Source organism: Notolabrus celidotus, chromosome 15 (genome assembly GCF_009762535.1).
Source record: "Notolabrus celidotus isolate fNotCel1 chromosome 15, fNotCel1.pri, whole genome shotgun sequence".
Lineage (NCBI taxonomy): Eukaryota > Metazoa > Chordata > Actinopteri > Labriformes > Labridae > Notolabrus > Notolabrus celidotus.
The window spans coordinates 2,852,951-2,879,416 of NC_048286.1; the positions used below are offsets into that span (position 1 = coordinate 2,852,951).

At 43.4% G+C, this 26,466-nt stretch overlaps 1 protein-coding gene across 2 annotated transcripts in view; it reads left to right on the plus strand.

Moving 5' to 3' along the window:
• LOC117826710 (NACHT, LRR and PYD domains-containing protein 3-like) overlaps positions 1–26,466 on the plus strand; it is a 33,597-nt gene that overhangs the window by 2,837 nt on the left and 4,294 nt on the right. Inside the window, exons 3-10 of one of the 2 annotated variants that reach the window (XM_034702967.1) lie at positions 2,354–2,542; positions 3,068–3,216; positions 4,123–6,208; positions 6,480–6,653; positions 18,064–18,240; positions 20,070–20,243; positions 22,204–22,377; positions 23,950–24,123. In XM_034702967.1, the coding sequence (XP_034558858.1) occupies positions 2,354–2,542; positions 3,068–3,216; positions 4,123–6,208; positions 6,480–6,653; positions 18,064–18,240; positions 20,070–20,243; positions 22,204–22,377; positions 23,950–24,123 (3,297 nt within the window). The remainder of the gene's footprint in view (positions 1–2,353; positions 2,543–3,067; positions 3,217–4,122; positions 6,209–6,479; positions 6,654–18,063; positions 18,241–20,069; positions 20,244–22,203; positions 22,378–23,949; positions 24,124–26,466) is intronic. The other variant, XM_034702968.1, reaches the window with a different exon arrangement.

Here is a 26,466-nt window from a genome sequence, read left to right on the forward strand (position 1 = left end):
GTGTCATCTGTGAAGCAGTAAAAGTGAATACCGAATTAGGGAAGATATTGCTGAGTGGGAGAAGGTAGATGATGATGAGGAGGGGCCCCAGGACAGAGCTCTGGGGCACACCAGATGTAACAGAGGAGGATTGTGAAGTGAAGGATTTGAGTTGGATGAACTGAGTGCGGCCTGTGAGGTAGGAGTAAAACCAGTGCAGGGGGGTGTTAGTGATGCCTATGGAGGATAGTTTATTGAGGAGGATGGGGTAAGAAATGGTATCAAAGGCCGCACTCAGATCGAGGAGGGTGAGGATTGTTGTGGAAGTTTTTGCCGTTACTTCCCGTTACTGGTGAATAATGAAATAGAGACTTTTGCCGGCCGACAAGGTTTTATTTTCTTTGCAAGGAAAAGGTCAGTCAACACCCGAGCGGTTGGAATGAAGAAAGACCTCGAACATGGGGAAAGCTTGAACATTTATACCTGAGGACCGCCCCCCAAGGTGTGTTTCACACCCTTTGTCTGTTGTAGGTATCTGCACCAGGATGGGATTGTGTATTCATCAAGGAGGTTTCAGGGTCTAGACGTCACAATTTAAAACACAATGGGACCTAGTGTCTTGATGAGGGGTCAAGAGATGGGGCATCTCGGGCAGTTGACCACAAAGGAACCGATTTTACCATTACAGGATGGAGATCAAACTGGAGTCAGCTGCCATGAGGAGGTTGCTAGTGATCTTCATGAGGGCTGTTTCTGTGCTGTGGCGGGGACGGAAACCGGACTGGAATTGTTCATAGAGGTTGTTACTGGTGAGATGGGAGTGGAGTTGAGAAACAAAGGTCTTTTCAAGAATTTTGGAAATGAAAGGGAGGTGAGAAATGGGGCGGAGCTTATTGAAATCATTGGGGTCTGAACCAGGTTTTTTCAGGGTTGGACTAACAGCTGCAGATTTGAAAGGACTGGGAACAGTTCCAGTGGAAAGTGAGGAGTGGATAATGGCTGATATGAGGGGGAGCAGAGGGGGGAGGCAGGATTTGACCAGGACTGTGGGGAGGGGGTCGAGTTGACATGAAGAAGGCTTGGACTTGCTGATGAGGTCAGAGATTACTGAGGGATGAGGAAGCTCGAAAGTAGAAAAAGGATTGACAAGGCGGCAGAAATTCAGAGGAGGGGAGGGGTGGGGTAGAGGAGGCCAGGTGCAGGTGGATTTTGTTAACCTTTTCACAAAAAAACAAGGAGGAGAGAATTACAGGTGTCTGAGGAGTATATGACGGGGGGTCAGGGGGTCGAAATATGCTGTTAAATATGGAAGAGAGAGTCTTGGTGTTGCCTGCATTGGAGCAGATGAGTCCGGAGTAGTATTGTGATTTGGCGAGAGAGATGGAGTCCTTATAGAGAGATAGCTGAGCAGTGTAGATGTCTTTGAGGATAGTGAGACCAGATAGATTTCCTGTAGAGTCTCTCAAGCTCTTGATTTTTTGATTTCATGGAGCGGAGATCAGGGGTCAACCAAGGGGCGGACCGGGTGAAGAAAACAGAACGAGATTTGACAGGAGCGAGTGAGTTGAGAATGTTAGTGAGACCATTGATGTACAGGGGGACAAGATCATCGGGTTGGAAGAAGAGTCCAGGAGGAGATGCGAAGGAGATGGAGTCAATGTTTATGTCCTTTATATTACGGAAAGAGATGACACAGGCGATTTGGAGATGGAGAGCCGGAGGGTGACGTTAAATGAGAGGAGGAAGTGGTCCATAATATGGAGTTCATCATCAGTACAGTTGGAGGGGGTGAGACCAGAACAACAAACTAAGTCCAGGGTGTGAACTTTAATGTGTGAGGGGAAGTCTGAGGACTTTTGGAAGCAAAAACTGTTGAGTGATGAGGAGAAGTCGATGGTGAGGGGAAGCAAACAAGCAAACAAGCTAACAGCTGAGGAGACAGAGAGAGGAGTTCGCTCTGACGTTTTGTTGAACATGCGTGGGCGTGACTCAGTGTTTAATTTATGATTGGTTAGATATTTATTTTGTAATAAATATCCAAGTTAACTCCGCCCACTTTAACAGAGTGTCAGAACGTCATCAACTTGACTGAGAATATTTAAAAAATGTATTAAAGTAATATTTTAAATATATATAACAGTGTGTACATATGATTATAAATATCATAGGCAGAATGTTTTTGTTGATTTGGGTTACCAGAGGCTTTAAATATTTCTAGATTTAATTCTCTTAAAGCTGCGATTCAATCTAAGCAGAGTGAAAGACACTTTAAAGTCTCTTTGGTAAAAACAGCAGCAGTTCAAGAGTTTATTACAGTCATCAGGTTTATAGAAGGATTCATGTGACAGAAATAAAAATGTGTTTGTGTTTGCAGATTTCTGTCAAAGGGACAGAGAGCAGAGTGTCCTGTACCCGGCTGTGTGTCTCTGAAGAGTGGCTGGTCCAAGGATCATCCCCCAGACTTCGGTAATGAACCTGGACCCAGCTGTGTGTCTCTGAAGAGTGACTGGTCCAAAGATCATCCTCCAGACTTCAGCAATGAACCTGGACCCTCAGACTCACAGTAGGTATCTGAAGCTGTCTCCACACATGTACTCCTGAACGTTTGTAGAACATGTCCGGACAGCTGAAACCCCTGAAGTCTTTGTGGGTTGCTGGTTCTGGTCTGTCCCTCACAGCGGGGAGTCTTCCCTGTCTGGCAGGAGGAGAGGGACATCAGTGAGTCTCAGAGCTAAATAAAGAGCCTGTGAATCAGTCAGGGACATCAGGTCTCTTCAGATGAAGGTCTGACTGTGAAGCAGCTGCAGAGCGTCAGACAGGGATGAGGTTTGTGTTGAGACCAGATGACAGGAACGCCGGTCTGTGATTGATCAAACAGTCAGAGAGGAAAATCAGAGGATTTGATTTGATGAAACTAGGAGGGTTCAAATCTAACACACATTACAGACTGAAGGCTGAATTCAGACAGGAAAGGAACTCAGACTTGAACTTCCCTCATGGTCTCGTCTTCTGGATCCTGTTTGTTTAATCCTCATCTTTTTCAGCATCAGTCAACAAATCATTGAAATATAAGGACATGTCTTCACAGGGGGAGGAAGAGGAGTCCTGTCTCTGTGGAGGAGCAGCCGTCCTGCTGTGCTGTGTGTCAGGACGTCCTGACGGATCTGGTCTCTACCAGCTGTGGACTCTGCAGACAGTGCCTCACCTCATACTGGGACAAGTCTGGTTCCAACCCAGGTGAGGACACACAGTACAGACAAAATCAGGCTTTAATTAGAGATATAACTTACAACAGGTTGAGGGATGAGCTTGTGAGATGTCCAGGGTTCCACGTGAAGGTAGAACTCTGATTTCTAAGAGTGCTTTATGAATGTAAAGTGGCTGGTGTGGTCCTGGATCTGGGCGTTTGGTTTGAAAAAGTTCCACAGAGACCTGGGTACAGGGAGAGACCAGGCTAGATTGTTTCAAAGAACACATTGAAAGAAGGCCTCAGCTGAGAACCATGCTTGGTAAACGGACGATCTGGTGATGAGTGGAGGACTGAACCGGGCTTATACACTGCAGACAGAGCAGGGGGCTTGATTGCAGATTAGCAGCAGGTGAGCAGAGACAACAAACAAGACAGACGCACAGGGAGAGAGGAGCAGAGGAAGAAAAGGGACAGAAGGAGACCAGGAACCTGACAGGACCTGAGACAGCCAGTCAGAGCAGCCCTGAACACAGTAAGACTGTCCACCTGTGTGTTTCTGTGAACCGGTCTAAAAACATGAGCTGCTGGTTCAACACACTGACATCATCCTGTCACACAGCACAAAGAGTTTTAGGATCATCATCACATTTCAAACACAAGTCAAATGGAACTTGATGGTTTTTCTGCTGCAGCAGATCTGTTTTAGGATCTGATCTCTCCTTTCAGAGAGAACTCAAACCCAGAAGAGTTCATGTGGATCAGGTTTTAGTTTAATGAGGTGGCCCTCTGTCTCTACTGTCACTGTGTTCTCTCTCTGTGTTAGTTCTGTTTGCACAGACGGACATAGAGAGCTATATGGACTCTGTGCAGATCTTTCATATTGATCAGGTCATGAAAGCATCACTTCATCTTCAAACAGTCTTTGTTTCTCTCTCTCTGATTGGTCTTTTTAGAGCCTGGTGGTCTGCAGGAGGTTTTCAAGGAACACAAGACCAGTCTGAGGAAGAGATGTGAACATGTGACTGAAGGAAGTGATGAAACAGGAAGTAGAACCCTCCTCAACAGGATCTACACTGAGCTCTACATCACAGAGGGACAGAGTGAAGAGGTGAATACCCAACATGAGGTGAGCCAGCTTGAGACCGCCTCCAAGAAGAAGATCCTCCAGGACACTCCCATCAAGTGCCAGGACATCTTCAAAGCCTTACCTGGTCAACAGAAACCCATCAGAGTGGTTCTGACAGTCGGCATCGCTGGGATTGGAAAAACCTTCTCAGTGCAGAAGTTCACTCTGGACTGGGCAGAGGGCTCAGAGAACCAGGACCTCAGTCTGCTGGTTCTGCTTTCATTCAGGGAGCTGAACTTGATCAGAGATGAGCGGTACAGTCTCCTCCAGCTGCTCCATGATTTCCATCCAACATTACAGAAGGTCCCAGCAGAGACACTGGCTGTCTGTAAACTGGTGTTCATCTTTGACGGCCTGGACGAAAGCAGACTGTCTCTGGATTTCAACAACACTCAGGTTGTGTCTGACGTCACACAGGAGTCGTCTGTAGACCTGCTGTTAACAAACCTCATCCAGGGGAATCTGCTCCCTTCAGCTCTGGTCTGGATCACTTCTCGACCCGCAGCAGCCAATCAGATCCCTCCTTCACGCGTTGACAGGGTAACAGAAGTCCGAGGCTTCACTGACGCCCAGAAGGAGGAGTACTTCAGGAGGAGGATCAGTGATGAAGATCTGTCCAACAGAATCATCTCACACATCAAGACCTCCAGGAGCCTCCACATCATGTGTCAGATCCCGGTCTTCTGCTGGATCACTGCTACAGTTCTGGAGCACATGATGAGCACAGAGCAGAGAGGAGAGCTGCCAAAGACCCTGACTGACATGTACTCACACTTCCTGCTGGTCCAGACCAAGAGGAAGAGGAAGAAGTACGCTGAGGGTCATGAGACCAGTCCTCAGGAGCTGATGGAGGCTGACGGGGAAGTTCTCCTGAAGCTGGGCAGGCTGGCGTTTGAACATCTGGAGGAAGGAAACATCATGTTCTACCAAGAAGACCTGGAGCGCTGTGGTCTGGATGTCACAGAGGCCTCGGTGTACTCAGGACTCTGTACAGAGATCTTCAAAAGAGAGTGTGTGATCTTCCAGAAAACAGTCTACTGCTTTGTTCATCTGAGCGTTCAGGAGTTTCTGGCTGCAGTCTACGTGTTCCACTGTTCCACAACCAGGAACAAAGCAGTACTGGAGGAACAAGACAGGAACACAGCAGCACTGGAGGAACAAAACAGGAAAAAAGCAGCACTGGACTCTTTCCTGGAGAGAGAAGACTGGAATGAAGAAGAAGAGGATTTACGGTCTAGAGAAGACAGGAACGACGAAGAACTGGAAAGATTATATGAGAACGAAGAGAGGAACATTGCAGCACTGGTCACTTTACAGGAGGAAGAAGACAGGAACACAGAAGCACTGGAGGCTTTACTGGAGAAACACGACAGTAACACAGCAGTAATTAAGGCTTATCAGAATAAAGGGGGCAGGATCAGCGCAGCACTGTGGAAAATACGCAAAGTTCATCCTCTAGAAGATCTCCTGAAAGGAGCTATGATGAAAGCCCTGAGAAGTAGAAATGGCCACCTGGACCTGTTTGTCCGCTTCCTGCATGGGCTGTCTCTGGAGTCAAACCGGAGACTCTTAGGAGGTCTGCTGGGTCACACAGACAACAGTCCAGAGATGATCCAAAGAGTCATCAACAACCTGAAGGAGATGAACAGTGATTATGGCTATCCTGACAGAATGATCAACATCTTCCACTGTCTGATGGAGATGAAGGACCTCTCAGTCCATCAGGAGATCCAAGAGTTCCTGAAGTCACAGAACAGATCAGAGGAACTCTCTGATATCCAGTGCTCTGCTCTGGCCTACATGCTTCAGATGTCAGAGGAGGTTCTGGATGAGTTAGATCTGGAGAAGTACAACACATCAAGAGAGGGACGATGGAGACTGATTCCAGCTGTGAGGAACTGCAGGAAGGCTCGGTAAGTTTATCTGAGATCAACATGATAAATCAGTGTGATATAATAGTTCAGATATAAAAATATACACACTATAAAATCATGAGGACTCTGGAGATACTGATCCACTTGTTGATTCAAAGATGATGTATTTTGTCCCTGATGTTTCTGAGATGTTTCAGACTCTGTGATCTTTCTGTGACATTTTGTTTAATCAGGAAATGATCGACTCTGTTCTCATCAAACACGTTCAAATATAAAGTGTCCTCTCTCACTCAAACTCACTTTATAACAGACTTACAGACTGTGGGCTCTCAGGGACTCACTGTGAGGTTGTGACCTCTGCTCTGAAGTCCAACCCCTCCCACCTGAGAGAGCTGGACATGAGTGTAAACAAGCTGCAGGATTCAGGAGTAGATCTTCTGTCAGCTGGACTGGAGAGTCCTCACTGCAGACTGGAGACTCTGAGGTCAGTTCACTGTCTAAAGCTCATTCTGGTTTTTGTTTAGGTTGTGTTCAAATCTTTTGCTGACTTTCACGTGTTCTGTTTGTGCATTTTGGGAGTTTTCCTGGAGCATCAAAGAGAAAAACCATCAGTTATAATAATAATAATAATAATAATAATAATAATAATAATAATAATAATAATAATAATACATTTTACTTAAAGCACCTTTCTAAGCACTCAAGGACACTTTACAGAGAGGTTAAAAACACGATAAAATAAATAAAGACAACAAGCAAAGTAACACCAAGTTAAATAGAAGCAGTGAAGTTAAACAGGGAATGCAGCTTGGGTTTTGAGTTTTGATTTGGATAGGGGAAGTGAGTCAATGTTACAGATGTCTGGTGGGAGTGAGTTCCAGAGTTAGGGAGCAGAGCGACTGAAAGCTCTGCTCCCCATGGTGCTAAGACGGGCAGAGGGCACAGAGAGGTGGAGGCGAGGCAAGGTAAGTTTATTTATAAAGCACCATTCATACATAGAGCTATTCAAAGTGCTTTACAGAGTTAAAAACAAAAACCAGAACAGAAACAATCAACAAAAACATACAGAAAACACTTCAAACATTTACATTTTATATGCTTCCAGTTATGTTTGATCTACTCTCTCTCTCTCTCTCTCTCTCTCTCTCTCTCTCTCTCTCTCTCTCTCTCTCTCTCTCTCTCTCTCTCTCTCTCTCTCTCTCTCTCTCTCTCTGTACTTTAACGTACATGGTGAATAGTGTTGGGTCTTGCTATTTATTTAAATTAAGAGGGATTAAATAGTCAGCCCCCTTCACTGCTTCCGTAACTTGTAGAGTCTTACTGTCCCGCTTGACACAGAATCACAAATGATCTCGTCTTAACCGAAATGAACCCTTAAATTATTCGATTAATCTCAGAACTTCATCCCAAGGATTAAGACTCACACATTGAGTCTTTTCGTCAGACCTCTTGACACCCCCGCAGGGTGCCCGTATGCCCAACATATAACTGTAGATCCAATATCAGGTTGATTCCATAACGCCATACCTTGTCAGAAAAAACCCAATTTAAAATATGACATTAAACAAATATAAGCATGAAAACATAAAATATTTTAAAATCTAAGATCGAGAAAGAAAGAAAGTAAATTTGGTTACAAAACGTAGTTAAAACTCAGTTTGTTAAGAGAAATTAAAAGTTTGTAGTTACAGAAATAAAAACTAAGGTTTAAAAATGGGTTTGCATCCATTATTGAGCAGTGTAAGCAGCTAAAAAGAGGAGCGTTTTTAGTCTGGACTTCAAAGTGGTCAGAGTCGGGACTCTCTGGGAGATTATTCCAGGTCTGTGCTGCATAATAACAAAATGCTGCTTCTCCATGCTTTGTTCTGACTCTTGGTACGGCCAGTAGTCCAGCCCCAGATGTTCGTAGTGTCCTCGTGGGTTCATATGACACAAGCATGTCAGAGATGTATTTTGGTGCTGAGCCACAGAGACTTATACACCAGCAGATAGACTTTAAAATCTATCCTCTGAAAGGAAGCCAGTGTAAGGATTTTAAAACTGAAGTAATGTGGTCATACCTTTTTAGTTTTCGTCAGGACTAGTGCACCTGCATTTTGAATACGCTGAAGTTGCTGAACAGCTTGTTTTGGCAGTCCTGTGCACAGACCATTGCAGTAAACTAATCTGCTAGAAATAAATGCATGTACCAGCCTCTCATGGTCTGTCTGTGACATCATTCCTCTAACTCTGGCTATGTTTTTCAAATGGTAAAAAGCAGAAGAAGTGACAGATTTGATGTGAGCCTTGAAATTTAAATCTGAGTCCAAGATTTCTTGCTTGACTCTCAGCTACCAGGGAGAGGGACTGAAGGTGAGAGCTGACTCTCTGTCTTTCTTTACGTGGCCCAAAGACAATAATTTCCGTCTTATCTTTGTTCAGTTGGAGAAAATGATGTTGCATCCAGTCATTCATTTGCTCAATGCAGTGACAAAGAGATTTAACAGGTCCATGATCTCCTGGTGTTAGTGAGATGTATATTTGTGTATCATCAGCATAGCTATGATAGGCTACTTTATTACTTTGTATGATTGGGCCCAGTGGGAGCATATAGAGACTATACAGCAGGGGTCCCAAAATGGAGCCCTGCTGTATAGGCTGGACTACTGGCCGTACCAAGAGTCAGAACAAAGCATGGAGAAGCAGCATTTTGTTATTATGCAGCACAGACCTGGAATAATCTCCCAGAGAGTCCCGACTCTGACCACTTTGAAGTCCAGACTAAAAACGCTCCTCTTTTTAGCTGCTTACACTGCTCAATAATGGATGCAAACCCATTTTTAAACCTTAGTTTTTATTTCTGTGTAACACATGTAACAGCCATTTGATATGACACACAGTTACCAATGGAGACAAAGTACTTCCTGTCATGAAGATATGATTTAAACCACTTGAGGACATTCCCTGAGAGTCCTACCCAGGTTTGCCACCTATCTAACAATATTGTGTGATCCACTGTATCAAAAGCAGCACTTAAATCCAACAGTACTAAAACAGTGACAATACACGCATCAGTGTTCAAGTGGACATCATTGATGACCTCAATGAGAGCAGTCTCAGTGCTGTGATGAGGCTGGAAACCTGACTGAAAGTCATCAAAGGAATTGTTATGGGTCAAAAAGTTGCATAGCTGTTTGTGAACAACTTTTTCAATGACTTTACTCAGAAAGGGAAGGTTTGATATAGGACGATAATTGTTGAATATAGAAGCATCAAGACTGCTCTTCTTTAGGAGAGCCTTGATGACTGCAGTTTTTGAACTAGCGTTAACTATTAAAGAGAACTGATTCACCAAACTGCTCAGCACTGTTTTAAGAAAGCTAGTGGGTGAAACATCAAGGGCTATTGCTCTTGGGAAGGATGTTGTCTCCCCGGGCTCCAAGTTATTTAGGGATAGACCATGAATAACAGTTTTAGAGTTGCAAAAGCCCGGGGTGTCCTAGTTGCTGCCCATACTGATAGCAGAAGCTGTGGTGCTGTTTAAGGCTCTAGAGGCCAGCAGTCTCTGGGTGGGTGCAGACGGGTGGAAGAGATGGCCTAACATGGGGGGTTGAAGAGGAAGGGAAGGGACACCTTGAGGGGTTTAGGGGCTCTAAAAGCATTGGGGATGTTGGTGTGTGGAGTAAAAATGATGATAATACACGTGACCTGCTGGTGCTGGGGGTGAGTGGGACCATTTTAATCCCAGACTTCACCAAGTCCTAAATCTGACTTGTGAATTTTAAAGGTGAAGCCGGGGAGGGAATAGATGTTAAAGAGTCAAAGGAAAGTGAGGATACAGGTGGGGTCAAAGTGTCGGTTGGGGTGGGGTCAGAGTAGAATCCAGAGGGTGGGCAAGTGGTTCAGAGTCACTGCTGTCATCCTGTGGTTGGCTCTCACTCTGCAAAGAGACCTTCGAGTGATGCCGACGAGAGGGGGGAGGAGTTGTTGGGTGCATAGGGGCCTTGGGCTGATGCAGAGAAGTTGTTGGGTGCACAGGGGCCTTGGGCTGATGCGGAGAAGTTGTTGGGTGCAGAGGGGCCTTGGGCTGATGCAGAGGAGACGGGGGGAGATCCTGGGTGCAGAGGGGCCTTGGGCCGATGCGGAGAAGTTGTTGGGTGCAGGGGGACCTTGGGCTGATGCGGAGGAGACGGGGGGAGTTCTTGGGTACCTCAGACATTGGCGAATGTTGTCTGTAATCCGCCTTGTTTCAAGCACGTTTAGGTGGGGACCCTTTCCTTTGAAGAGGTTGTCTTGTCCCCAGAACAGGTTGAAGTTGTCAATGAAGTTAATTCCACGAGACTCACAGGCATTAGAAAGCCATGTATTCAGTGAAAGCAGGTGGCTGAATTTGTTAATCCTTCTGTCAACAGTTGGGAGAGGTCCACGGATGAAAGACTGTACTTCCAGCTCGTCAAGTTTCTCAAAGAGTTTGAAAAAGTATTTTTTCAACAGTTCTGATTGGGCTTTCCTGGTGTCAACTGCACCCACATGCAAAATAATTCGTTTGACTCCTGGATGATTAGACAAAACTTTCGGATGCAGTCGGGTGATATCAGTGACCATGGCACTAGCGCCACTGTTAATTTCACATATACTTTTATGAATCACATCATACTTTCTCCCTCATTTTTTATTTACAACAGTGCTTAGTTCAGACAATGGCTGAAATTTGTTGCTGAGCTGTATGCTCGATGATGCTGTATTTGCAATCATTTTTCTTGTTGTCGGACGTTTTGGCTTAGCACCAAGTCTATGCCAGGTGCCATCAGCCCATTCTTTAGAAAGTTTCAGAAAGGAGACTGTATCATCCAGGTTTAGGTTCTCAGCAGTTGCACTATGGTTAACTTTGCCATGATGAGTGGTCATTTTTGTGTTCTGGTTAGCCCCAGACTTACCTATCTCACCCCTGGCTGTTATTAGAAGTGTGTCATGAAGCCCTTTTTCAGCTTCAAGAGAAAAAATCCTTGTCATGAGGACAGCAATTTCGTGTAAGAATCTCTGACAGTCCTTGCATGAAGACTCCGTTGAGCGTTTTCCGAGATTTGGGAGATTGTAGTGCAGGGGTATACAACTTAAGTCGCAAGCGGTCCAGTTAGGGAAAATTTCTTGAAGCATAGGTCCGAAACATCATAATGTCCAACTATGTAGTGTGATATAGCCTACTGTATCTGCATTTGATACTGCCTGACTATCAACTTAAAATAATTCAGTACAATTCAAAAACTTTTGAAAAAAACATTTAAACCAGGGTTGCCAACTCTGAGTGTTTGACAGGAGAGAGATTTTTTATGACATGGACCTTATCACACTTTTAATAAAGTGCACTTATTGAACACACAGGATTGAACAGAAGAATGATGAGTGGTGTAATCTGGCTGCTTCGAAGGGTAGGGGTGAGTAACATAGAATAGTCCTCCCTTTCAGATCTGATACCCAAAATTTAGGATCAATTTAAACATATTGAAGCAGAGGGGGTCTGGGGGTCCTCCCCCAGGACATTTTGAGGATTTAACTCTGATTCTGGTGAATATTTATGTGACCATTTGTGCTGGAAATTTAATTATGAAAAAGAAAAACATAAAATGATTGATTTATAAATAACAAAAACAATAATTCAAATCCCTGAAAGAAGTTTACATTCTAGTAACATTTGATCTGATATTTTTCATGACATTTCTTTAAAACTAAGGAGTTCAATTTAAATCAGAAGTAAAAAATAAATACATACAATAATAATAATTATAATAATCATAATAACAATAACAATAATAACTGATGACACATTTAAATCAATAAACACTCTCTGAGGTGTTAAACTAAACTCCCAAACCGATGGCAGTCAGGGGTCCCAATCATTCAGGATTCACTTCAGATCTGAGTGGGTATGTTTGTTCAAATACTTCATGTTTTGTCTCATAATGACATTTTACGTTGGCTCTTTTCATAAGAGCCACAGTTTCTGAACATGAGATACGCTGGTTTAGCTCTCCCAGTGAGAAGTATGAACAAAAATGAGTCTGTCCATTCTGAATTAAATGCTCTATTTTCGCTGCACACTTTTCTTTCATGGAGAGGGTCACTAGTTCCTTATTTTCTAAACTTTCTCATGCACAGTGGTCTGTATTGCACCATTTCTCCGTCTCACTCCTCTGTTTATCTCCCTTTTTTTCTCTAACTTCATCTCTATCTTTCTTTTTCTTTCCACCATCTTTTCACGTGTAACTTGCCTCTAACTCTCTCATCTGTCTGATCTGTATAGTTGCAATGTTTAATGCCTGGAATACACAGATTTGATTGGCTGAGTAGTATCACGTGGGATGGCCTAACTCGCGTGCAATTGGTCCGTAAGTGATTTATAAATTCCCCAAATCCAGTGCCCGTTACTTTTAGTGGAAAAAAAGGAGGTATATGAGCAAAATTATGTAAGAAATGCAAAAGAATGCAGAGAGCAAGCAGCAAAGCGTCTACACTCTAGGGAAGCAGGAAGCAAGGGAGGAGTAAGACCTGAGGGAGCGGGAGGGGGTGACAATGTGGAGGAGGTCAGACAGATATAGGGGGGTGAGGTTGTGAATGGCCTTAAATGCGTACAGCACAAACAGGATTTTGAAGTTGATTCTGAATTTGACGGGGAGCCAGTGGAGCTGCTGGAGTCTGGGATTTGTGAGGGACACTGAAGAGGAGTGAGTTACAGTAATCAATACGGGAGGTGACAAGACTGTGGACCAGTATGGCATTGGTGTGAGGGGTGAGAGAGGGCGGAGACAATTAATGTTGGGTAGGAAATATGCAGACTGGGTTATGGTATTGATGTGAGAGTGGAGAGAAAGTGAGCTGTCGGGGATGACACCCAGACTCTTTACCTGAGGGGAGGGGGACACTGTTGATCTGTCTATGGTGAGGGAGAAACTGTCGGCTTTGGACAGGATGGATTTGGTACCAATGAGGAGTTCTGTTTTATTGCTGTTAAGTTGAAGGAAGTTGGAGGTGAATCATGTCTTGATCTCAGAGAGGCAGAGGGTAAGGGAGGATGGAGGGAGAGTGTATTCAGGCTTACTGGACAGTTAAAGCTGGGTGTCATCTGTGAAGCAGTAAAAGTGGATACCAAATTTACGGAAAATATTGCCAAGTGGGAGAAGGTAGATGATGATGAGGAGGGGCCCCAGGACAGAGCTCTGGGGCACACCAGATGTAACAGAGGAGGGTTGTGAAGTGAAGGATTTGAGTTGGATGAAATGAGTGCGGCCTGTGAGGTAGGAGTAAAACCAGTGCAGGGGGGTGTTAGTGATGCCTATGGAGGAGAGTCTATTGAGGAGGATGGGTTGAGAAAAGTCGGGGGGTTAAATTATACTGTTAAATACGAAGAAGAGAGTCTTGGTGTTGCCTGCATTGGAGCAGATGAGTCTGGAGTAGTATTGTGATTTGGCGTGAGAGATGGAGTCCTTATGGATAGTGAAACCAGGGGTAAACCAGGGGGCAGACCGGGTGAAGAAAACAGAACGAGATTTGACAGGAGCGAGTGAGCTCAGAATGTAGTGAGACCATTATTGTACTGGGTGACAAGATCATCGGGGATGGAAGAAGATTCCAGAGTCAGGGTGGCAATGCAGGAGGAGAGGGGGTCCATGTTTATGTCCTATATATTACAGAATTAAATGACACGGTGTGGTTTGGAGATGGAGAGCCAGAGGGTGACGTTGAATGAGAGGAGGAAGTGGTCCATAATAGGAAGTTCAGCAGTAGGAGGGGATGAGATCAGAACAGCAAATTAAGTCCAGGGTGTGACCTTTAATGTGTGTGGGGAAGTCTGAAAACTGTTGGAAGTCAAGACTGTCGAGTGATGAGGTGAAGTCGATGGTGAGGGGAAGAGCAGTATTGTCCATGTGTATGTTAAAATCTCCCAGCAGAATCACATTAGGTGACAGAGTGGAGAGGTGGGTGAGGAGGACAGAGAATTCATTTAAAAAGTCCTTGTGAGGCTTGGGGGGACAGTAGACTGTGGCAATGATTGTGGGAATGGGTCCAGGTATTTGACAGGCAAGACATTCTAGTGAGGAGAGGGAGGGCATGGAAACTGTAAGGACCTTCCACTTCTCGCGGAAGCCACAAGGTTTGCAAATGTAAACAAACCCTGGAGGAGTAGAGGGGTTGATCTGGGAAAAGTCTCCAGGGACTTGCCAGATTTCGTTTAAACAATTAAAATCAAGCTTTCAGTCAGTAAGGATATCCTGGATGAGATGTCCTTTGCCCGTGAGGGAGCGGATGTTCAGCAGACCAAAGTTGACGCCGGTGTTGTCACAGCCGAGAGCATTAGCCGACTGAGCTAGGCTGGCTAACACACTGGTTCACTGACTGGCCGGTGTTTCTGGGTGGACGGTGAGTGGAGGACCAAAAGGGGGTAATCCCCTTGGAGCCGCCGAAGTGGAACACCCGACGAGACCCACGGTGGATGTACCTCCGGCGAGGCAGGGGGGCAATGTCCAGGTGCAGAGCTACTGGTGTAGGTCCGGACCGCTGAGTGCGGACCCTGAGATGCTCCGTGGCCGAGTACTGGAGGAGTCCCTCCACGGTTAGGTGAAGGAGCGACAGGACAGTCCAGGCCAGCACAGACCACACATAGAGCCTGCTCACCTACATCGTGAAGCACGGCAGAGAGACGATGAAGTGGGGCCGGGCGGTGAGCAGAGCAGGTAGGCTGAAGTTAGCCAGCAATCACCGGAGCACAGAGCGATGACGAACATCAGGCGAAAACGGAGGGTTGAATTCGCAGATTAGAGTACATATATGGTTATAAAGTGGCTTGGAAACCGTAAAGAACACGCTAAAAGTTGCGGTTGAGTAGCGGCAGCAAGACGCGCCAGCGTTCACTCGGACAACAGACATTTCAAGGCATGATCATGAGCATGTAAATCGTAAATCAGTTTTAATATTTCTCAAGAGAGCTGAATTCTTGTTGGAATCAGGGAAAGTAGAGAGATGAAGAACATCACTTGATGTGAATAACTCAGACTGCTGAAGCATCTCATTAGTTTCAGATCAGCTGATGAGCTCCTTTGTTACAGTGGAGTTGTGTTAGGAAGAGAGCTCTTCACACTCAGGATGGACAGGAGGAAGGGTTCCTGCCACTGATGACTCTCTAAAGACAGATGGACTCCTAAAGGACCTGAATATTTGGGATGAGGAGCTTCTTTTCAGGGACTCAAAGGTTCCTCCTGACCATTGTTGAGTCTCCTGAGATCTAAAGAGCCCTGCTGATCAGGCTCATGATTCTCCTGATGTGTGAACAAAGCTTTACTTTGTACACAGCTTTACAGTTTACAGTCATGCTGTTTGTTTCTCAATGAAAAGTGTCAAAGCTGAAAGGCTTTATTGTTTCCAAAGATGAACACGTCACCTGGAACTCAGCATGAAGACCTTTTCTTCTTTGGTCCCATCAATACAAAGAGTGAAGCCCTACAGGGCCCACCACCAGAGTCTCTGTGCTTTAAGAAGGACCAGACCTGGAGCAGGGACCTTCTGGGGACTACAGAAATCCCCCAACACTTTATTTAGACATCACTCCCTCGCACCAGTTCTTCCAAAAGGTCCAAGTTCCTGAGGAAAGTTCATGCAGCCATGATGTTCAGGTGTGCTGCGAAGTTGCACCTGAACACACACACACACACACACACACACACACATGCACACGCACTTACACACACACACACACACACACACACACTGGTTTTGGTGGATTCTTTTAGAACACTAAAGGCTGATTTATACTTCTGCGTCTCCCCTACGCAGCAGGGACTGACGCGGACATGAGCCCCACATACTTGTGCGTCGGTGTGTCTGTGTCGCGCAGCAATTCTCCGCCGAAACGCCTGAGGGCAGTGCGGTCTCTCTGATAGCCGGTCGCCTGCTTCCGGTCCCGCCACGATCTCTGTTTACTTTTCCACAGAGATTCAGAGCGTGTTAAGTTAATCTACAGCTGATACATGTTGCTGTTTATCATACAGACATGATTACATGAAGAATAGAGAGGAGGAGATGAAATACACGGCCGATGTGCGGCCGATGTCCGGGATCCCGGAAGTGTTGTAAATGCGGGAAAGACAAAGCCGCCAAGCGGACCAATCATAGAGCTTGCGGTCCGCGTCGGCTCTACGGGGAGTTACATTTTGGAGGAGGTGCACGTCAGCTACGTGCGTAGGCCACGGCGTAGGTACGGGAGCTACGCGGACCCCCGGCGTAGGGTACGCCGTTGATTCAACGCAGAAGTATAAATCAGCCTTAAACGGACAACCCTTTCCACTTGTGCTAGAAAGATGTAGTAAATCTAAAAAAAAATCTGTCTTAGCTATCACAAATCTCACTTCAAAATATGAATAAACACATCAGAACTCCAAATACAAGAACCTGAAACCATGCTGTACTAATGTCGCGTTCACACCAAACGCGAACGATCGCGCTATTTGCGCGAGAATATTTTGTGTTTATTCACTTGAATGACTAGCTCAATTCGTGCGTCAAAATCACGTGTACATGAGTGCCCAAGACGCAGAGTTTTGAAGAGGGAGGGGGGGTTCCCACTGGACACTAGTCCGGTGTTATCAAACAAGGTTGAGCTCGCGCACATTGAATGGGGAAGCCGGTTATGCTAAAGGGGGCAGAGCTAACTTCCTATTACAACCCATAGCTGGTTTAAAGTGACAGACAAGTTTTTCACAACTCAGCAGATAATCCTCCTCCCTCTCTGTCCTCACAGTGAGCTCCTGTTTATTCCTGATCCCATAAAAACAGGTAGAGTCACAGAGTTTGGGGAAGCTGCACAGAGATAGAATCAAAGTGTCCCATAATTTCCAGATGAATGAATCTCTGCTGGTCCATACGTCACACACCACACGTCACCAGGTGATCTGCAAACTGATTGGCTATCGCGCCGTGGTAGCTTAGCTGGAGTTCAGATATTTCAACTCTCGTGAATTATTTGCATGAATGAATTCGCTTCATACACGCAAATGAATCTGTGTCATTCGCGTCCCCCAATTCGCACCGCCAGACCTTTACTCGTGTCTATTTGTGTCTCTAAATTGACTTTACATTTAATTTGTTCGTGCAAATGATTTTAATTGCGTTTGGTGTGAATGCCCCATAAGAGAACAACAATAATTAGGTACTTAGATCTGCCCATGACACAAATAGTAATTACCTGGGCCAATTTTATTTGTCAGGACCATGGCGTGGCACATACACAAACATGTCATTTCTGTGTATTAAAGGGTCAAACATGGATTAATAGAACATAGCTAAACAGGCATCCTTTTCTGTTGGGGATTTCGTACCTAGGGTCCAGCACTTTGATTAAATGCTTGATCCATCTTTCTCCACTGAGTTTAAAAGCATCATGTCTATTGCTAGCCAAAATTATTCGCCCGTTTGATTGCTTTTCTCCTCTTGGAATGATGCTCGTACGGCGCAATGGCCGCAAAAGATGACACGATTGATTGCTGCTTTGTTACGGTGGCTGCACTGCTAGTAGTTGCTGAACTGCTAATGCTCGGTGTGCTGGCTATTGTCAAGTAGATTTTTATTGAGTAAATATGCTCACAGCTGATCACCGTAATTGACCTGAAATTTATCATGATCACTAATCGCGATCATACAATCGCCCAGCACTCCTGAAAAGTGGGTTTTTCATGATATGTCCCCTTTAACATGAATGAGAGCTCTTTTTCACATGATGTATTTGACACTTTTGAACCTGAATCATGTTGGCTTCATGTGTTTGGAGTCTCATATTTAATCTACTTCAACTCTGAACAGATTATTAAACACAGAATGATTTCTCAAGTGACATCATTTATGTTTATAAATAAACCTGCCTCATTCAGATTGAGTCGCTGCAGTTTGTCAGCGATCAGCTGTGCTTCTCTGGCCTCTGCTCTGAAGTCCAACCCCTCCCATCTGAGAGAGCTCGACATGAGCATCAACAAGGAGCTGCAGGATTCAGGAGTGGAGCAGCTGTGTGGTTTTCTGGAGAGTCCAGACTGCAGACTGGAGACTTTGGGGTCAGTTCACACACACACATGCACACACTCTGTTTTCACAATAAACCCTCAGGAGTGAAACAATCATATTCATAGCAAATCCTGCGATCAATCACAGCTGTCTAAATACAAATCCTGTGTCCCATGCTCAAAGTTGAATTCAGTGTCCTCTGGGGACACTGAATTCAAGAAGAAATAGGTTTTTTTGAAACACAGAAGACAGTGTGATTCCAAATACCTTAGAAAACCCACAGTTATTAGCCAGATCAATTTAATGTTATTAATATGTGTTGACATGAAAAGGTGTATGAATGTTGTGTTGTCATGAACAGGTGTATGAATGTTGTGTTGACATGAACAGGTGTATGAATGTTGTGTTGACATGAACAGGTGTATGAATGTTGTGTTAACATGAACAGGTGTATGAATGTTGTGTTAACATGAACAGGTGTATTATTGTTGTGTTAACATGAACAGGTGTATGAATGTTGTGATGACATGAACAGGTGTATTATTGTTGTGTTAACATGAACAGGTGTATGAATGTTGTGTTGACATGAACAGGTGTATGAATGTTGTGTTGACATGAACAGGTGTATGAATGTTGTGTTTACATGAACAGGTGTATGAATGTTGTGTTAACATGAACAGGTGTATGAATGTTGTGTTGACATGAACAGGTGTATGAATGTTGTGTTGACATGAACAGGTGTATGAATGTTGTGTTGACATGAACAGGTGTATGAATGTTGTGTTGTCATGAACAGGTGTATGAATGTTGTGTTGACATGAACAGGTGTATTAATGTTGTGTTGACATGAACAGGTGTATGAATGTTGTGTTAACATGAACAGGTGTATTAATGTTGTGTTGACATGAACAGGTGTATTAATGTTGTGTTGACATGAACAGGTGTATGAATGTTGTGTTGACATGAACAGGTGTATTAATGTTGTGTTGTCATGAACAGGTGTATGAATGTTGTGTTGACATGAACAGGTGTATGAATGTTGTGTTGACATGAACAGGTGTATTAATGTTGTGTTGTCATGAACAGGTGTATGAATGTTGTGTTGACATGAACAGGTGTATGAATGTTGTGTTGACATGAACAGGTGTATGAATGTTGTGTTAACATGAACAGGTGTATGAATGTTGTGTTAACATGAACAGGTGTATGAATGTTGTGTTAACATGAACAGGTGTATTATTGTTGTGTTAACATGAACAGGTGTATGAATGTTGTGATGACATGAACAGGTGTATTATTGTTGTGTTAACATGAACAGGTGTATGAATGTTGTGTTGACATGAACAGGTGTATGAATGTTGTGTTTACATGAACAGGTGTATGAATGTTGTGTTAACGTGAACAGGTGTATGAATGTTGTGTTGACATGAACAGGTGTATGAATGTTGTGTTGACATGAACAGGTGTATGAATGTTGTGTTGACATGAACAGGTGTATGAATGTTGTGTTGACATGAACAGGTGTATGAATGTTGTGTTAACATGAACAGGTGTATGAATGTTGTGTTGTCATGAACAGGTGTATGAATGTTGTGTTGACATGAACAGGTGTATGAATGTTGTGTTGACAAGAACAGGTGTATGAATGTTGTGTTGACATGAACAGGTGTATGTTATGTTGAGGTGATGTTTGGATGATATCTGTAGAAGGCTGGCATTATGATGTTCCTCAATAACAGAATAACAAAGTCTCTGTATTTATTATAGGACAAAGATCTTTGATTAGGACTTTGTAATGTTGAGCTACACATTTAAGACATAAACACATCTGATTGGATAATAAATACATTTTAATCTTCATCATTCATTCTTTAATCAGGTTAAGTTGGTGCATGTTGTCAGAGATCAGCTGTGCTTCTCTGGCCTCTGCTCTGAAGTCCAACCCCTCCCATCTGAGAGAGCTGGACCTGAGTAACAACAAGCTGCAGGATTCAGGAGTGAAGCAGCTGTGTGGTTTTCTGGAGAGTCCACCCTGCACACTGAAGACTCTGAGGTCAGACTCCAGTTTGACTTTAGTGCTGAGATGAATTTTCTGTGAAAGTTTTGTTGACATTAAACTTCAGATATAATGCTGATATTCTACTGATCCACTCTGAGCATCTCAATGTTAAAGCTGATTTTTCTTCTTCACTGGTTTAGTCTGATGACAGAGGCAGAGCAATGTTGATCTTCAGATTTAAAACCTTAATAAAGGAAGAAAAATCCTCCACTGGATAATTCCCTCAGAACCTCTGAACCAGCTGATGTTAGATGATATTCAGCATCATGTTTAATAATAGATATAATGATCACTAAATCATCTCCATCTCAGCTCTCAGACAATGACACATCCATTCAGGGTTTAGTTTTTACATGTTGATGAAGCTCTGTGATGCTCAGAGTGACTTCAGATCTGAAACTGAAGATGGTTTGATTTCATGCCTCCACTCTTCCTCACAGAAATGTTTCTACATGTCTTTGGTTCTTATTTTCCCACATTGCATCCTGACATATTCAGCCTCTTTGTCAACTTTATGATGTTGAATCTTAAATCAGTTTCAGAGGCTTTTGATTTGTTTGGCTCCACAAAGTGAGTTTGCAAAGATGGAGCCACTGATGAAGCTGTCTGAGTTTAAAGGAGAAGTTTCTCCATCTTTATTGAAGTAGAAGCTCGTTGTCATGAACATGAAGCTGTCTTAAAGGACATGTCCATGTTTTTAAAGGGAGTCTCAGTATAATACTGGGGTCCATATGAACATTCAGAGAGTTGTTGGTGTGTGTCATCATTCCTTCTGCCTTTACTGTCTGTGAAGCAGCCCCTTCAGAACCTGAATGCAATGCAGGGTCACCATGAAGCGTGTGGACTCATTTTAGACTGTCCTTTTATTGGGATCAGACCAACACACACCTGAGTACTAACCCTGATATTTAAGCAGCATCTTGATACAGCACACCTGTTAGGTGGAGAGAGGATCTGGTCTAAGAAGACGTGCTCACTAAAACAGATTCAAACACTTCTGTGAATGACATTTCAGTGAAGAAACCTTCATCAATGGAATACAAACAAATCTTTTTATATACAGATAAACATGTTGTGTGTTTATATTTGTGTTCACTGTAGATCTCAACAAGTCCCCCTTTGTGTGAAATCCCCGGGTTGGTCCAAAGGAGAGGGAGTAATGTAGAGGAGAGGAAGAATGTAAAGAGTGGTGTTGATCAGCAGTTCAGTCTTTATTGAAAAAGAGTTCATCTGAAAAGATCACCTGTGACCAAAGATCTGACACATCACACATTCAGAGTTTCAGGACTGACTCTTTCCTTTTTGGACACTTCTGTGAGTTTAGAGATTTAAAATCCAACACCTTATCAACACCTTAAGACAAAGAATATTAATGATGGGATCAAAATGGTGCAGCTCTCTCTTGGAGGTCCTCCTGGAAAACCCTCAGAGCTTGTTCAGATTGAAACCAACAGCTCTGAGTAGTTTAAGGTCATTAGTTAACTCAGTGAAAAGTCCAGCAGCCTGAACACACCTTCAAAAAGAGCTACAGACCAGGTCTTCAGACCAGCTCTCAGTTCTCAGACTGTGGGTGTATGCAGGCAGCAGCATCAGCTAAGAAGCCCAGAGGAGCAGCTCCTCATCCTTTAGATTTCCCCCCACAGACTGTGATTGGCTGCAGGCTCCAAATTCAACAGCCAATGACACAAATGAGGGGAGGGGGAGCCAGGGCCCACAGAGCCTGAGGAGCAACACAACACATATGAACACATTTCAGTCACACACTCATCTCTGGAGGAATGGAACAAGACACTGACATGAACATGAATGAGAGCTCTTTTTCACATGTTGTATTTGACACTTTGAACCTGAATCATGTTGGCTTCATGTGTTCGAAGTCTCATATTTAATCTGCTTCAACTCTGAACAGATTATTAAACACTGAATGAAGTTACATTTGTTATGTTTTATTCAGATTGATGTGGTGCAGTTTGTCAGAGCTCAGCTGTGCTTCTCTGGCCTCTACTCTGAAGTCCAACCCCTTCCATCTGAGAGAGCTAGACCTGAGTGGGAACAAGCTTCAGGATTCAGGAGTGAAGCAGCTGTTTGGTTTTCTGGAGAGCCCGCTCTGCAGACTGGAGACTCTGAGGTCAGTTCACTGACTCTCTGTTATTACTGTTGGTCTGACATGTTTAACAATGGAAGTGAACTTAGTTCATACACACCTTACATTCATGAAGTCAAACACTTTCTTTTCTTCATATGTTTGTGCTTCTTGTACCAAATGTAGTCTGCAAACACTGATATGGGCAGAAATTTGTGTCAGCAGAAACTGAATTTCAATTTATGTAATCTGAAGATAAGAGAGAGTAATCTGAGATGGGACACTGCTCAGACTCTGAGCTGGTTTCAAGGTCTGGTTTTGTCCGGTAAGTCCTGTTTGAGTCCATCAAAGAGCTCTCCCCTCAGCTACAGCATGTGTCTGATAGAAACAGGGCTCTGTCCCCGCCCCGCAGGTGCTGTTCGCTCTCAGGTTTTATGTGGGCTTAATGAGGCTGTCAGCTGTGAGCTGTCCATGCTGTTCAGTACAGGTGTATGAATGTTGTGTTTACATGAACAGGTGTATGATTGTTGTGTTGACATGAACAGGTGTATGAATGTTGTGTTGACATGAACAGGTGTATGAATGTTGTGTTGACATGAACAGGTGTATGAATGTTGTGTTGACATGAACAGGTGTATGAATGTTGTGTTGACATGAACAGGTGTATGAATGTTGTGTTGACATGAACAGGTGTATGAATGTTGTGTTGACATGAACAGGTGTATGAATGTTGTGTTAACATGAACAGGTGTATGAATGTTGTGTTAACATGAACAGGTGTATGAATGTTGTGTTGACATGAACAGGTGTATGAATGTTGTGTTGACATGAACAGGTGTATGAATGTTGTGTTGACATGAACAGGTGTATGAATGTTAACATGAACAGGTGTATGAATGTGGTGTTGACCTGAACAGGTGTATGAATGTTAACATGAACAGGTCTATGAATGTTGTGTTGACATGAACAGGTGTATGAATGTTGTGTTGACATGAACAGGTGTATGAATGTTGTGTTAACATGAACAGGTGTATGAATGTTGTGTTAACATGAACAGGTGTATAAATGTTGTGTTAACATGAACAGGTGTATGAATGTTGTGTTAACATGAACAGGTGTATTAATGTTGTGTTGACATGAACAGGTGTATGAATGTTGTGTTGTCATGAACAGGTGTATGAATGTTGTGTTGACATGAACAGGTGTATGAATGTTGTGTTGACATGAACAGGTGTATGAATGTTGTGTTGACATGAACAGGTGTATGAATGTTGTGTTGACATGAACAGGTGTATGAATGTTGTGTTGACATGAACAGGTGTATGAATGTTGTGTTGACATGAACAGGTGTATGAATGTTGTGTTGACATGAACAGGTGTATGAATGTTGTGTTAACATGAACAGGTGTATGAATGTTGTGTTGATGTTTTGATGATGTCTGTGGAAGGCTGACATTATGATGATCTTCAATAACAGAATAACAATGTCTCTTTATTTATTTTAGGACAAAGATCTTTTATTAGGACATCGTAATGTTGAGCTACATATTTATAACATGAAAACATTTGATTGGATGATAAATACATTTTAATCTTCATCATTTATCTTTTATTTAGGTGGAGTTTCTGCAGTTTGTCAGAGATCAGCTGTGCTTCTCTGGCCTCTGCTCTGAAGTCCAACCCCTCCCATCTGAAAGAGCTGGACCTGGGAGCAAACACGCTTCAGGATTCAGGAGTGAAGCAGCTGTGTGGTTTTCTGGAGAGCCCGCTCTGCAGACTGGAGACTCTGAAGTCAGTTCACTGACTCTCTGTTATTACTGTTGGTCTGACATGTTTAACAATGGAAGTGAACTTTGTTCATACACACCTTACATTCATGCAGTCAAACACTTTCTTTTCTTCATATGTTTGTGCTTCTTGTACCAAATGTAGTTTGCAAACACTGATATGAGCAGAAATTTGTGTCTGCAGAAACTGAATTGGAATATTTGTAATATATAATATTTTGAAATGTAATTAATGTCACTGAAAATTCAAATTTCACATTTCAGTTTCAGTTCCTCAAATTCAGTTTCAGTTTTCTCAGACACACATCTGGTTGACATGGAAGAATTATGGAGTGCAGACTCACAGCTCTCCTTTTGACATGTAACAACTCTTCACTAAACACCGGGGGCCGAGCGCACCAGCTGGGCGTACGCCTGGGTATAACCTAACGTCTGACTCAGAGCTGAAAGTTACCACCTAAAGTGAAGCCCTGTGCACCAGTTTGACTTCAGCTCTGTCTGTGTTACACCTGGGTGTAACTTTTACACCTGGGAAGGAGCAGGTGTAAGTCTGTAAAGTCAGACTAGTCGGCCTCATTAAGGTCACATGAAAGGAAAAATAAACGGTCAGAGAGAAAAAGGCGATGGCAGCGCGACTTGTTTACAGGATGATTGATGAAAGTCAAGATAAGAGAGAGTAATCTGAGATGGGACACTGCTCAGACTCTGAAATGCTCTGCACTAATATGATCTAGGGCTGAACAATTTTGGAAAATAATCTAATTGCAATTGAATATACGATTATTTTTCAAGGTCCTCTACCATGTATTGTTTTTTTACAAACACAAGCAATAAATCAATCTGTATTATAATAAACAATATCAGATTGAATTGTTCTTCCTTATAGCCTGGGCTTTTGTTAAGATATATTTATGTACTTCAAATGCAGTTGTAAACTTACCAAATACTTTGACTAGCAGTCTTGTAAGCTTTCACCTATTACTAACTATTTAACAAAATTCTGCCAAACAAGTGTGGTGTTAACAGAAGTATATTAGTAAGTAATAAATGACCAATAAATTGAAGCACTGGTCGCTGGCGTTTTAGCAGCTATCACACATGGCTTTGTGGTTGGGATGTTGATAATTAATCGAGTATTGAATAATTGATTGTTAAGAACTTACTCAAACACATTTTTTGGGGTGGATTTTGTGTCACGTAGATCAAACATCATGTGGTCTGATATTTGGTTCACCTATCAGGGAGGCATGTTTCCATGTGAATCAGCTGGCTGTACACAGCGGCGATGCTCAGCTGGGGGCTGGGCCTGAGTGTCTCCACAAGCACTTTTTTTTCTCTGCCACCGGATTGATTATGACCCGGTTGCGCTCCCAGCCGACACCTGACCATGAACACATGTTCATTTTTCTCAATAAGAACCAGCAGGCAACTGGACACTGTGAATCTGAAATAAGACTCTGCACCAGGGGTGTCAAACATACGGCCCGCGGGCCAAAACCGGCCCGCCAGAGGTTCCAATCCGGCCCACGGGATGACTTCTCAAAGTGAAAAATTTGTAACTGCTATTACAATCAAATGGCTGACGGAGTGCACCTGAACTGCGCTCCAGGACTTTTTTCTATGAGGGGGAAAAATTATATTTGCAGTTTGCATAATCAGGTTGAATTGCATAGACTTTTTAGAGCACTTCACGATCCAATCAACACTAAAGTTTACGTATATGTAGAAGCGATGGATCCACTATTTCTGCTTACCATACATGTGGGTGCGTCATAGGTGCGCTCCTTCACTACTAGCACTAGCACTACTGGGTCAGGTGACTGGGAAACCTGTGTGCTTGGTGTGTTCGTTGCAGGTTTTATATTCGGACCCACTATGAGACTCATCATGGCGAAAAATATAACAGCTGTTTTTGTAGAAAGATAGTTCATTAAATGTGAAAATTTTCAGAATTTACTTGTACTTTTTTTGCATTAAAACAAAGGGAAAAATTTGGAATTGTCATTATTTATAGGTTATTATGTTGTGATTTTACTGGTCCGGCCCGCTTCAGACTAATTTGGGCTGTATGTGGCCCCTGAACTGAAATTAGTTTGACACCCCTGTTCTGTACAGTTGTCCTGTTGCAGTAAATCCACGTGTTGTAGCCTGGGTCTTCACTCTATGACCATGCGTCTGCAGAAATTATTTATGAGCCTGGTCTTCACGTTGGTATTCAGCGTGTTGATTATTTTGTACACCTCAGTATGATCTGTAGCTCTTTAATACCATCAGTTATATACACTGTGTCATGAAGGAAATTTTGATTTAGGGAAAAACGCATTTGGAATTATTCTTGATATGAAAA